Below are 12,090 nucleotides of genomic sequence, written 5' to 3'. Positions count from 1 at the left end.
AGATACAGCAACATGGGATTTGAGCCTCACCTTTGGCTTACAAGTGCCAGATCCTTAACCCACTGAGCAAGGCCAAGGATCAAACCCCGTCCTCATGGATACTAGTTGGGTTCATTACTATTGAGCCATAACAGGAACTCCTCAGCCTCTGCTTTTAAGGGAACCCAAGCCAGTTCAGCCAGTGTTCTTTCTCAGTGTAACCTGACCGTGTCATTCTCCTGCCTAGAGCCCTGCAATACTTCTCCATTGTCCTAAAGTTCAAACTCTCTAGCAAGAAGCTGGAAGACACCTTAGAGGTCAATTGGTCAACCTTCTTTCATGCATGGACAAAAGAGCACGAGAAGGCAGGAAGCAAGGACTTCGAGATTACACGAGCCTTTAGAGGAGTTTTGTGTAAAGAGAAGCTCAGAAAACTGGTGATGTTGGTGTGATATTCATGAGTAGATGAGAGGAACCGAGATAGAGTGACCATGGGGTCTTTTCACTGATATAATTTTTCAACAGCGGCCAGGGCACAGGGAGTAACGTGCTATTCAGGGAATGGAAACCACTCCATAGCCTCCTGGGAAATCAGTTTAGCAGAACACATCAAGAGCCTTGAAAAATGTCCATATCCTTTGACCCAGTAATTGTGCTTCTGGAAATCTCTCCTCAGGAAATAATTCTAAATACAGAAAAAGTTCTCTGTATAGACATTCATCATATAACTATTTATAATAGGTCCAGGAACATCTAAATATGCCACAGCTGATAATAATTAAGGATTAAGGCTGGACCCAGCGACTGGACTATAAGCTTCCTGAGAACAGGGACAGTATCTATTTTATTTATCACTTATCCCCAGCACCTACTATGTGACTGACATATTTGTTGAATGAATGAATAAAAATTGTTAGAGTTAAGCAAAAAATATATAAAATAATTCTTAAATTCATGTGGAAATATGCATACACTCACAGTATGATCCCAAACTGTTTTTTTATTTTTTGGCTGTTCCCAGGCCAAGAATCAAACCCAAGCCACAGGCATGACAATGTTGGATCCTTAACCTGCTGAGCCACCAGGGAACTCCCTCAACATGTTGGGTTTTTTTAAGTTTGGGGTTTTTTTTTCCATTTATATATGAACTAAAGAAAAAACTCCCCAAAATGTAATCAGTGATCACCTTTGGGTGGTTGAATATTATTTCCTTTTTCATTTTATTTATTTTGCACATTTTAAAAATAACTATGATTACTTTTATAAGGGAAAAAAACAAGTAAAGATCATTTCTTTAAAAAGGAAGGTCTATGGAGTTCCTGTCATGTCTCGGCAGAAATAAACCCTACTAGTACCCATGAGGATGTGGTTTCAATCTTTGGCCTCGTTCAGTGGGTTAAGGATCCAGCACTGCTGTGAGCTGCGATGTAAGTTGCAGATGTGGTTAGGATCTGGTGTTGCTGTGGCTGTGGCATAGGACGGCCACTGTAGCTCCAGTTTGACCCCTAGCCTGGGAACTTCCATATGCCACGAGTGTGGTCCTAAAAAGCAAAAGCAGAAAAAAAAAAAAAAAAAGAAGGGCTAGAGTTAGGCAGGATTTAAACACTCATCACCAGGTTTTACACGCTCTGAGGGTCCCCAGGCAGTTTTTGTGGCTGTGTCTCCAAATCCAGCCACTGGGCTCCTCTGAAGATGGTTCCCTCCCACTACAACTGGGAACAGGTCTATTTCCTGGGTAAGAGAGAGCCTCTCCGGGAGTTAAAGAGAGATGCTATCCAGAGGTACCAGCTTTCACTGGAGCATTTTCTAAACTTAACCAGCCATCAAAAGTAATATCCAACAAGATGGAAAATGGTTGATGATACAGTTTTAAGTAAAACAGAGCAGAATACAGAGGGCCATGTTCACCAAGGAGGTAACCATGCAAAACTGTTCACACAAATATTTATTGAAGGAAGGAAAAGGCTTCATAAGAAATATGTCCACGTGCAGTCAGAGATGGACAACCAACCAAAACTGAATCTACCTTTTCAGCAAGACCATTCCCAGCCCTTTCTCTGGAACTAGGATTCCTATAGCTCTACTATAGATTCCACAGGGGGTGTCTACAGGTGCTCACCAAGTGTCTCCAGGATCCAAGGCAATCTGTTTCCTAGAGCAAAGCTTCTCAAATTCAAGTATTTGCACCGTTAACTTGGAGATCTTGATAAAATACAGATTCTGATTCACTAAATCTAGGGTAGGAGAGATTCTGCACGTCTAACAAGCTCCAAGTGATCCTAAAGCTTCCGGTCTTCTGAGCACACTGAGATCCAAGTGCCAAGAGTGTTGGATAACTAGGAAACCCCAAGGGTCATTAGGAACCAGGAGCAGGGGACAGCTATCCAGACCATCTGTGCCAACCCAGCAAGGGAAGGGAAGCACAGAAGATGCTCAATGAGATTTCCACACACTACCCCAATTTCCAATGCCAAAGACCTTCACCAGATGCCCAGCCTGGTCCCCCAGTCCTCAAGCATGCTAGCACCCTAAAGCATTCTTGGTCTCAAGCATCTCGGCACCACTGAGATGAATGATGACAGGCAAACTCCCAAACAATTCATGGGATCTGGAGGAAACTGAGGCCCCCAATTCCTTGGAGAAAGTAAGCAATGACATCTTGCTAGTCTAGGTCCCAGGGCCTGGGCTTCACGGGCATGTGGTTACCTGGAGCAGCCAGCACAGATGGCACCAGAGGACAAGCACAAGCTGCATCCAAGAGAATGGCTCAACAATCTGTCCCAAAAATCCCAGATAAAAGCAAGCAAAGGAATATAACGGGAGATGCAACCAAAACTTGAGACAAAACAAACATCTCCAGGAAGGGCACTGGTGGCTCCAAGAGCAATTGATTTGCGTGTTGAGTGTAAGGGTTTTTGTTCAGAGGCCAGGTCAGAGAGATGGTCAGATGTGGCTGTTCAGTCTCCTGCTGCTGGATTCCCTGTGTAAAGCCAATCTTCTAGGCTCCTCACAGTGAGGCTCCTCAGGGGTTCTAGAAACCTGAATCCCCTCCCCCCAGGAGGCCATGGTGGGTTGGCCACTAATCGCTTCGCTAGAGCCAGAGTGCCTCTGAGCAGGCACAGCCAGGCCTGGACATACCAGCCAAGGTGGCCCACGAGCAAGTTCCTTCTCTGCAAGGACAAGCTGTCTTTTCCATAGAGAGATGAAGCCTTGGATCTGGCTTAGCATCTGGAAGACTGACCCTTGACCTCCAAGGGTGAGATACTCACATACATCACAGCTCCTTCTCATTTTCCCTGGCTGGCTAGAGGAAGGAGGACCCCCTGCTCCTTTCAGCCAGTGCCCCATTAAGCCAAATTCTAAGAACTCCCTGGCCTTGTCACTACTGAGGGCTTCTGGGAGGCCCAAAGTCCTAGGGGGGCTTTGGAAGAACCATGGCACATGACTTGGGACAAGGCACCTTGGGGCAGAGTGTGGAATGAACAGGCTAGAGTCACAGCCTTGAGTACTGTAAGTCTCTGTAGGGGGTTGACAATGGAGAGTGTCACAGAGTCCCTGGCAAGCTGCCTTGTCAAGAAAGGTCCTGGGAGGTAAGGAACGGCAAGTGAGAGAGTGTGACTGCCACAGTCACTGAACCGGGGGCCAGGTGCCTCTTCTCAGCTGAGCACCCAGTGGGGATGCCTACTGCCTTAGTAACCTTTCTTGTCTCCATAGCAAACCTTTCTGGAGCTCTCTTCCTGTGCCAGGGCCTGTCCCAGGCATGGAGGATCCAAGGTCTATGACCATACAGATGGCAGCCTCAAGGTGCTCACAATCTCATCAAGGAGAGATACTTGCAGGCTTATATCCATACATGGTGGTAGATGCGACGAAAGAGAAAAAGGATGGAGTAGGATGCCAACCCTGGAATTCCTGCTGCAGGGAGCTGATCTTCCTACTGCAGAGGAGCATGAGCAGGCTACCAGAATACCTCCTCTGCAGCTGGATATACTAATGACATACAGTAATCCCACTGGCTTGCCTCCACAGAACTCTTTACCACTTACAAAGCCCATCCACAAACATCATCTCCCACAGTGGTAGAGGTTGACCAAAGTCCAGAACTCTGATTCCATGTGTTCTTCCCCTCACCCTACAGTGGCCTTGCAGTTTTTCTGGTGGAGGTGAGACTCCTGGGTTCTCAGGCTCAGCATCTGTTGCTGAGTGACCAGAATGAACTCTGCCTGCTACAATCAGACCATCTCCGGCTCTGGCATATGCTCAAGCTGCAAGGCACACTGTGTATGCCCTGTAGAATCCAGACTCAGAATTCCCCCAGGAACAACAGCTGAATCATCTGAATGCCAGGCTTCATGGCACTAATGGATGCAAAAACAGGTTCTTGCCACCCTATCTGGGCCCCACAAAGCCAGTAATGTTGGAGTGCCACCCCTAGCTTGCAATGTGCCTAGTTAGCTAAGTGAAGGAGTCTGGCAATGAACATGGCAACGAAAAGCCCTAGACCTGGCTAGATGGGGTTGGACTGCCACTGAGCCTCAGAGACCCTTTGGAGATCTCTGTTTGCACTGTGGACAGAGGCAGATGCTCGGACTCCTCCACTGGGACACTCTGCTGGCAAGTCAGCACCAAGGCCTTGACCTCCTTCTTGAAGTTGGTGTTAAGAAAGCCATAGATGAAAGGGTTGACACAGGTGGAGGCCATGGCGAGCAAGTGGCACACCAAGAAGATGAGGTTGCCATGACAGATGGGGATGGCCTCATGGTACCAGTCCTCCAGACTGTTGAACACATGCAGGGGCAGCCAGAGCACAGCGAAGGCCACCACCATTACCGCAAGGATGCCATTGATACGCTTCATCTGCCAAACCCTGTAGGCACCCTTGTGGAATACCCGCCCCCGCTTTCGCAGACGCTGGTAGATGCGCACGTAGCAGACCAGGATGAAGGCCAGCGGGATACAGTACTGGAAGAGCAGCAGGAAGGTGGTATAGATGATGCGGTGATGCTCCAGTGGCCAGGACTCGGTACAGACAACCTTATCCACCAGAAACTCCACAGCCTTGGAGTGGTTCTTGTGAAAGACATTCTGTAAAATGCTGTTGGCCAGGAAGGGCAGGGAGAGGAAGCAGGCAATGAGCCAGATGACCACAATCCCCAGGTAGGCCTGGGAGACACTGGGTTTCCAGCCCGTTGGGTTGATGATGAGCTGATGCCTCTCCAGCGCCACAAGGACAAGCGAGAGGATGGAGACCGTCACTGACATACATTGGATAAAGGCTGATATCTTGCAAAGGACCTCGCCAAAGACCCAGTAGTCCATGATAGTATAGATGGCCGTGAGCGGCTGGCAGATGAGGCACATGAGGAAGTCAGAGAAGGCCAGGTTGGCAATAAGAAGGTTGGTCACATTGGCCTTCTCCTTCTGCCTAATGGTCACACATATCAGGCAGAGGTTGCCCAGAACCCCCACAATGGTCTCGATGCTATAGGAGGTGACAATGAAGACCACTGTGTCTATGGAATCCTGGCAATGGTCAGAGAAATTGTATGGGATGCCCTTTGCCTTGCTCCTATTTTGACCCTGTGGGGCTCCTGGGAACAGCAAGCCCAGGAAGTGAGAGATGTTCATGGCGGTTGTGAGAAGATTCCAGGTGATTCAGTGACAATGCCTGCAAAGCAAAGACAAATGGTACTTAGGGATAGTGCCTCCTGTGTGAAATCCAGGGAAGAGTGGAGGCCAGGTAGAGGGGTTCACGGCTGCTTCCATCTCAAGGCTGGGACCTAAAGGATGGAGGCTCAGAGATGTCAAGCAACTTGCTCATAATTACACAGCTAATAAGCAATGGGCCCAAATACAAACCCAGTTTTGTCTGATGCCAGAATCTGTTCCCAAAATTCCCTCTGAACTCAAAGTTTGAGGCTGTTTTGATGATAAAAAAAAAAGGGGGGGTTATTGTTTTCAGAGTTCAGGGAGAGAATTCTTTAAGGATCACAGTAGAAATCCCCTTATCACATTTTTTTTTTTTTTGCAAATAGAGACAGCAATACATTCTGCCACATGCTCAAGTCCTTCCATTGCCAGCCCAGGCACTTTAGGATAGAACCAAAATCTTGGGGCTTGACACACAGTGTGCCCTCCTGGTCTCAGCCTCTACCTGCCCTGTCAACCTTGTTTCTCAGGTGACACATGGCAGAGTTAAAGACAGCCAGGTATGCAAAGACTCAGCCATCAGCACACCAGCTCTCTCTTCCTGACCCCTATGTGTACACACACACCACGTCAAGGTCATGGGATGCCCACTGCCTTCCCTATGGGTCCCGGGCCTATGCTTGAGTCAGAGCTTACAGCTTCCAGACGCCAGCCAGGTCCACACGTCCATGTCCCAGCCCAGCCTGGCCCTTTTCCACTGGTCCCTCAAGACAAGGGACCCTCCACCAAGACCAAACTGGAATCTGGACTCCAGAGCCTCCAGGTGGTGATGCCACTGACAGGTATTTTGACATGGAGCACCTCCACACCGTCAGGCACACCATCATGGCTCACCTTCCTCAAGACTCCTCTAGTGGCCATTAGTCCCACAAGCGGTTCTCAACCTTAAGGAGACACCAGAATCCTTCCAGGAGCAGATTGAAAACGCAGATTCCAGAGACCCTTACCAAGAGATGCAGCTGAGTGAGTCCGGGATGGGGCCCAGGAATCTGTATTTCAACAAGTGGCCCATTTGATTCCAATACACATGGTTTTCGGACCCAATTTTGCTAAGTACTTTTCATAGAGGAATATCCCATCTCAGATACTCATTAAGGCCCTTGTAACAGTCGTGTCTATCTGTGAACATACATGTGTTCTTTAGGATCAAGGGTTAAGGATCTGTCTCTGCAGCAGCTTGGATCACTGCTGAGGCACAGACTGGATCCCTGCCCTGGGAAGAGAGCTGGGGGAGAGGCATGAAAGGAGAGCTAACACAAGGGAGGGTCAGGATGGTTGTTGGTGGTCCAGGAAACCCCACGCCAGTCCCTGCTGACTAGACCAAATGGATGCCTGAGCCAGAAGAGCCCTTCCCAGAAGCTTCTAGGACCAGGGCAGAGGAGGAAAGTGCCAGGGCTGAGAGAGCAGCAACATGGGGAGAAGTTCATCAGGGAACCAGGAAAGGAGCAGAACTGCCAGCCTACCCTTGTATCTTTCTCCTGACCTGCAGAGGCTGGGAAGGAACCCCAGGAAGGGGACCACTCCATAAGCTCCACCCCAGAAAGGCCCTATGTACAGACACTGGATTTCCAGAAGCATATTCTAGGGGCAAGGCAGCAATAATTCAAACCCCCGAGCCCCAGGTGAGCATGAAAGCTGGATTCCTTTTGTAGACTGTGCACAGAGGCAGCAGGGAAAAGGCAGTGGCAGCAAGCACAGGGAGATGACTCTTGAGTTTGGTCCCCCAGTCACCTGGGAGGCCCAAGCAGCCTCAGGGGCTGTACCTGGGTGGGGGTTGGGGAGAGAATGGAGATAATTGAGCCTGTGGTACCCAGAGGAGCAGGAAAGGGAATTTGGAGAGGCAGGTAGGAGAGGGATGGAGGGACCCCATCCTTGGAGAGAGCCCAAGGATGGAAGGGGCTCGCCATACCCCAGAGAGCACGAGCTTTGCTGGGAGACAGAGGGCAGAAGGGACATTAGCCTTCACCGAGCTTTGGTCAGGAGACATTTCCCTGAGCCGTAGGAGGAAGGCATTCCTAGGCTGAACCACATGAAATTGCCAGTATCCAACCATGTGCTACCTGCAAAAACAGCAAAATCATCTGGTCAGATCCAATATCAGCCCATTTTAAAGAGAAGGTCACTGAGTCCCAGTCGAATATAGGGACCTCCCCAAGGTCTCCACAGTCAGTAAGTGGCAAATCTGAACTGAAACACTGGTCAGTCTGAACCTGAAGTCCCTGGCACCAGGCCCTGCCAGACAGATTTTTTTTTTTTTGTCTTTTTTGCTATTTCTTGGGCCGCTCCTGCGGCATATGGAGGTTCCCAGGCTAGGGGTTGAATCGGAGCTGTAGCCACCGGCCTACGCCAGAGCCACAGCAACGCGGGATCCGAGCCGTGTCTGCAACCTACACCACAGCTCACGGCAACGCCGGATCATTAACCCACTGAGCAAGGGCAGGGACTGAACCCGTAACCTCATGGTTCCTAGTCGGATTCGTTAACCACTGCGCCACGACGGGAACTCCCCAGACAGGTTTTTGAAAAGGAGGAAAGGGAAGCGGGGTCTGTGCCAAAGCAGGAGGTGAGCTGTGGAGTGGCAGAGGCAGGGTTGGAGATGGACATCCGAGGTCCCCGTAAAAACCTGGCCATGGCCTACATACAGAGCCCAGAGCCCGAGTGAGCACCTGGGGGTGCTGGTGTGTGGCTCTACCAAGGGAGAAGATGCCCCATGTAGAGTGGCAGCTGCCCAGGGTCCCTGGCCTTGGGCCCCAGCACGCTGGCTCAGAACTACCTCCCTGGCAGCTCCGGGGACTGCCTAGTCTCTCCAGCCCCTTGTCTTTCACAAGCAGACCCAGGCTTGGAGTCCCTAATGAAATGACACTCTTAGATAGAGCTGCCTTCCTTCCCTCCTGGGCATCATGCAGTTTGGAACCTCGGAGGTCCCTCTATGGGGCAGAACACGGAGCACAGCTCCCAGGGCAGAGAGTGGGTTTGAATGGCTATCCCTGAGCAAGTGTCTGTGGCTTGCAGCCTCCAGCAGTGCAGCTCGTCACCTGGACCACCTCAAGGTGATGGCATCCGCTCCCGGCGGGAGGGGGGGGTGTGTGTGCTGCTAAGCAGGGGCCACACTGATTGATTCAGACCCTTCTGGGAGATTTGGCTTTCCCCCAAGGGACCTCACACCAAGACTGTTGCTCACTTCCCAATGCATCCTCAGAGATGCCCAAAGAGGACTCAGAGGTATCAGGTCCTCCAAGCATACCCTTGCAGAAGGGATCTGGGACGGGAAGAGTGGATTATTGTGCAAGGCCAATGAAATGGTGTCTCCAGCTTTAGTTCCCAGACAGCTCTCAGGACAAGGTGGGGCACCTGCAACCCGAGGGGAACCCTCCACCTCAGCCTTCCAGGCAGTCAGAGGAAAACTAATGAATGCAAATAATACCAATCTCCCAATGAGTTAAGAATGGAGAGAAGAATGTCTTTGTTTCCTGAAATTTCAGCAATCAGCTCCCTTCTTCTAATGCTCGCGGCGCTCAGTTTCCACTCACCCCTGACCTCCTCTCCCGCGTGCCACCCGCGCGTCCCAGGTGAGGACACCAAAGCTGCAAGAGTTCAGGGTTCCCCCGACCCCCACCCCGCAACGGCCCTGGCTGTGCGGCTCTGATCCCCGAGCTCTAAGCAGCCCACCGGGCACCCCCGACCCAGGCGCCCGGCAGAGGCAGCGCGCAGCTTCCCGGAAGCCCCTCGGACCCCCAGCCCTTCTGCCCCTGGGACCCAAGGGCGCATCACAGGGCTCGCGTCGGCCTCACCTGATCCGGCGGCCGGTTGCTCTCTGCCTGCCGAGCGGAGCCGCCCTGCCTGTCCGCCCGCCCTGCTCCCTCCCGCGCCGCCTCATCCAGCGCCCGCCCAATCTGCCGCCCGCGCCGCCCAAGAGGACGCTCCGGCCGCCCGGGACCCAGGCGCCTGCCTCGGCGCCGCGCCCGCGAGCCCTCCAGTCCGAAACTGCAGACCCGAACTCTGCCCCCGCCCCCATGCCCACCCCTGCCCTGCACACCAGCAGGTTGGAGCTGCCCAGCTTTCTCTCAGTCTCTCTTTCCACCCCACAGCCTCAGTGTCCTCATCCATAAAATGGGCATAATAAGATCCGTCTTTGTTCACGGACATTCATTGCAGGCCTCCTCTGAGCCGGTCTACAGAGCTGGGCAAAACTGGGTTCCTGCTCTTTGGTCAACCTGGGGCGAGAAGGCAGACCAGGCACAAGGTAAATAAGATTGCTGGAGAGTGAGCTGCGGTGAGGAAATGGGTCAGTCTTTTTGATACAAACTTATAATTTCCTCTCCCAAGGAGACCTTATGTGCAAATATCTCTAAAACGCGTCTGCCCAGTTCTCAGCAGCTAGAGTCCAGTCACTGAAAACGCTTCTCCATTTTCAGTTGACATGAGGTTGTTGGGAAACCTACGTAACACCTTCAATTTTCGGGGCGAGTAAACTCCCCACCTCTCCCAGGTTCTCCTGGGTTATTATTTCACCTTTCCGGCTGCCTCAGCTGTCCAAGAACGAAGAGGTCCTGGATCTCTTTTCTGCACGTTTCATTGCGGAATTCATTCTGCTTCATTGCTTCATTCATTCTGCTTCAAGGTGATTCAGATCACTTTGCCCTTCTGGCGCTGTTCCCCAACAAAGGGATGAGGGGTTTGTTGGGCTTCAGTATAGCTTCTGCGGGTGTCCAAGCTGTGCTAGTTCAAGAGAGTAGATATTAAATGGTGTCGCCACAAAAAGAAAGAAAGAAAGGAAGAAAGGAAGGAAGGAAGAAAAAAGGAAGGAAGGAAGGAAGGAAGGAAAGAAAGAAGGAAAGAAAGAAAGAAAACGTAAGTATGTGACAGGCTAAAGGTATTATCTAACACTTTGGTTGTAATCCTTCTGCCATATGTAAATGTATCAGATTGACTTATTGTACACCTCATATGTCAATTATATCTCAATAAATCTGGTTGAGGTGAATCTTCTATGGCTCCCCATGACCCACAGGACATGGTCCAGTCCTCCCAGCCATTCCCCACACACACCAAGTAACCCCAGAGGCACCAATCATGGTGTTGACTATGAAAATGGTTCCAGAGTTGTAAGCAGTGGACTTTTCTAGAACGACAGTTGCCATTTATAGCACCTCTGCATTCTGAAGCCATTGCCCTACTGGATCATCACAACAGCTCTGAGAGGTGGGCATTTTCATTTCTATTTTACTGACAGAGCCAAGTGAGACTCAAGGATTGAGCAACTTCCTCAGAGTCACTTGGCTAAGAAACACTCAGACTCAGCCTGCCAAACACCCAAGCCTCTGCTCACTGGCCCCCCAGGTTTGCAGCTGCAGGGACCACGCTCCTCCCTGACGACTGCCTGGAAAACTGCTGCTCCTCCTTCTCATTCCAACTCCAATGTTCCCTATGCCATGGCGAGTTCTCACAGTCTCTGCTGCAGAGGCAGGAGGCGCAGTCTGCGTGTGTTTGCACAACATTCTCCACAGGCCTAGGGCACCATTCCTATCTCTCCCCTCAGAGCCCAGCATGGGTTCACACACAGTGACCGGTGACTGACGAAGGAAGGAATGCATTTAATAGAACTTAATTGCAAAGGTGGCTTCCTGGAGTCCAAAGTGGAGAATCCTTCCTGTCCAAAACCCACTCACCTATCTGTACCCTGTGTGGTCAAGAACTTAGACACTGACACTTCATCCCCATGGGGCAGCTGTGTGGGGCCAAGGACTAAGGTCTTGCAGGTAATCCCTTGGCCTAAGCCCAAGCCCCCAAGGATCAAAGAGCGGTGGAGGGGACCGTGAATATAGCGACCAGCTCCTGTGCCAGGTAGAAGCATCTGCTCCTATTTCCAGCCGAAAACCCACCTCATTAAGTGGATCCAGCCATTTCACAGGTGAGTATCCCTCCACTTGGCAGCTGGTTCCTTTCAGTTCTTGGATGTGGAATAATCTGCTTGGATTACTGGAGATATCTAGTTTACTGTTGCAAAACAGATGCAATGCACAGTATACACCTCCAGAGCTCATTTGTCTGAATTTGACTTTTCATAAGTTTGGAACAGGAAAGCCCTACTTTCATTCTAAAGTGCCTCATAACATGTGGCAGTAGTTAACGCTTACATAGCAGCGGGTTTTTATTTATTTTTAAACCATAGTGCTCCCCGAGCATTTCTTTATCTTCGACCTATTTGTGAAGTACATGTATTCCAGGAGACATTATGGGATGAAAAAAAAGCCTTCATTTATTCATGCGTTTGTTTACTAAATAATTACCAGGCTCCTACCACATGCCAGGTCCTCCTGCAGACCCGGAGGATGCCAAGAGCGATCTCCTCACTGTTTTTTAGGGGCAGGTGAGCATCCATCCAAGAAGTTTCTTGGAATC

The 12,090-nt window shown here is 50.6% G+C and overlaps 1 protein-coding gene across 1 annotated transcript; it reads right to left on the bottom strand.

Annotated features, from left to right (window-relative positions):
* Window positions 1-1,831: 1,831 nt before the first annotated feature.
* NPY4R2 (neuropeptide Y receptor Y4-2) lies at window positions 1,832-9,540 on the bottom strand. Its single transcript, XM_047760592.1, has 2 exons — window positions 9,480-9,540; window positions 1,832-5,647 (listed from the first exon to the last, which is right to left on the bottom strand). Exon 2 carries the CDS (start codon window positions 5,605-5,607, stop codon window positions 4,477-4,479), a length of 1,131 nt encoding a protein of 376 aa, XP_047616548.1. The 5' UTR covers window positions 5,608-5,647; window positions 9,480-9,540; the 3' UTR covers window positions 1,832-4,476.
* Between the last annotated feature and the right edge of the window lie 2,550 nt (window positions 9,541-12,090).

The sequence above is a fragment of the Phacochoerus africanus genome, chromosome 15 (assembly GCF_016906955.1).
Source record: "Phacochoerus africanus isolate WHEZ1 chromosome 15, ROS_Pafr_v1, whole genome shotgun sequence".
Classification (NCBI taxonomy): Eukaryota; Metazoa; Chordata; class Mammalia; order Artiodactyla; family Suidae; genus Phacochoerus; species Phacochoerus africanus.
Note: the sequence above shows the minus strand (reverse complement) of the source record. Positions and strands in the feature narration are given on the sequence as shown.